General features: G+C 30.9%; 1 protein-coding gene across 1 annotated transcript; it reads left to right on the top strand.

Moving 5' to 3' along the window:
• Positions 1 to 463: 463 nt before the first annotated feature.
• LOC146720991 (uncharacterized) lies at positions 464 to 2,024 on the top strand. Its single transcript, XM_085487522.1, has 5 exons — positions 464 to 808; positions 919 to 1,473; positions 1,601 to 1,666; positions 1,740 to 1,832; positions 1,983 to 2,024. Exons 1-5 carry the CDS (start codon positions 464 to 466, stop codon positions 2,022 to 2,024), a joined length of 1,101 nt encoding a protein of 366 aa, XP_085343648.1.

Raw genomic sequence — 2,024 nt, 5'->3', positions numbered from 1 at the left:
TAGCAGCTTTACATCATAATATGATATAATGATTCACGTGTGGTACAAAAATTTATAAATAACAATTTGTTTAAAAATGAGGAACATTACAAAAATATATTTAATTAATAAAAATTAATGTTACGTATTTTCTGATTTTGTCAACTTGTTAAATCGATTTTTATAGATTATGTAATAATAAAGTATAATACACATATGTAATTATAATAGAAAAAAAACATGATTTGCATAATAAATTTTTCATCTTCTTTTGATCTATTATTTAAGTAGGAAAATATTGTTAATGGTAGAAAAGTGTAATCATTAGCACGCGAGGGTAGAAAAATGGATACATTACGAATAGTCCTATGCAAACCGCGATACAGTTTACGGGCACGTTCGATCGTAGCTAAGTCGATTCTCTATTAACGTTTATTGATGTAAAAAAAAATACTCGTGAGACGTAAAATTTCTCTGAAAAAGCATGCGCGTATTAAAACAGCGCGTATCAAGAAAAGGTTTTAAATCTTATGGACGATGTGCGGAACGCATGAAGCCATTTCTATTATTGTTCAAATTGTGCGGAATGTTCGCCAACAAAATTATAGAGGGTCAATTGAAACGTTGCTCTAAGCTATTCTACCTTATTTGTATCTTCTGGGTGAGCGTCAACATTTTGTACGCTTGCTTCGTATTGACAAATATTCTGGAATCAGAAGCAAAAATTACAATAAGAACGACGGTAGATCTGGCACAAAATTTAATAGGGTATTTAAGTCTTATCGTCATCATCATAGCTACTTACTCTTCGCAAAATCACTTCGGCAAGGTGAGAGGAGGATAGTGAAACAAAAAAGCAGTACACTCTCTTAATGAATTGCGTTTCCATTTTCTGAATGAATGCTGACACTTTCTCTCATATATAAATTTTCGCCGCAGCTTTTCGACCGACTGGATAGTTACGACCAGGAAGTTGCACGAATTAAGAACGAAAGAAGAGATAATTTATGGATACCTAGACTTGCAATGTTTTTAACAATTGCTTTTAATTTGTTGATCATAAGCGTGATAATAAATGAAAGGTCGACGGACAGCGAATTCTTTATGACAATTGTAGATATTTCTACATTATGCATGCATATTTACGGTACTCTAGAGATAACTCTCTTGCTGTACCTGATACTGATACGTTTCAAACATCTGAACGAGAAGATCGCACCGAAGGTATCATGGAACAAAAATCAATGCGGACCAAAGACAATCGAGATCACGAATGTGCAAATTATGCACTCTATACTTTACGATGCTCAGCAAGCTTTTAGTGATATCTACAGAAATCCTCTGCTAGTATGGTTTGCAAATTTTATGATACGTATTCTTGGGAATGTACATGTCTTTAAAAACAATACGCCATTGACAGCTAGTGTCTTCGTTCTTTTCCCAGTGGTGCAAATGTTGATTCTGTGCATAATTTGCCACTATACAGCGGAAGAGGTATAAATAATAAAAGTTAAATTCCATTTTATGTATATATTATGTAAAAAAATTTATTGCATTTACGAATAAAATTGTCTTATTTAAAAATTCAATTTTACAATGTTAATAATTGCATATATTTCAGGCAAATAAAATTGCATGTGTCTTAAGCGGAGGAATGACCACGCTTGTTGATTCAGAAGAAACAATGGTAATTGCGATTAGCTAATAAAGAATAAGTTGTTTTTCGCATATCTGATTGTTAAATTATTTCTTCATTTTAGAAAAAAATTGAAATGTTAATGTATTTCTTTGATACTCGCGTGTCTTTTGATGCGGCAGGATACTTTACAATTGATTTACCTTTATTCCAATCTGTAAGTACCTTCCTATTTTATCTAATTTATTGTTATTTGAGAAAGACAATTATAAAAAAAATTACTACACTGCTATTGTTTTTTTATAATACATTTTTTTATTTCTAGAATTATTACAATAATTCACTTATTACGATAATTTGTTTCTAGATTATTGCAACAATAACTACTTACTTCATGATATTAATGTAA

This window comes from Nylanderia fulva, unplaced genomic scaffold (assembly GCF_048542155.1).
Source record: "Nylanderia fulva isolate GAGA-0341 unplaced genomic scaffold, ASM4854215v1 Scaffold57, whole genome shotgun sequence".
Lineage (NCBI taxonomy): Eukaryota > Metazoa > Arthropoda > Insecta > Hymenoptera > Formicidae > Nylanderia > Nylanderia fulva.
This window is presented reverse-complemented; position numbering and strand designations above follow the sequence as displayed.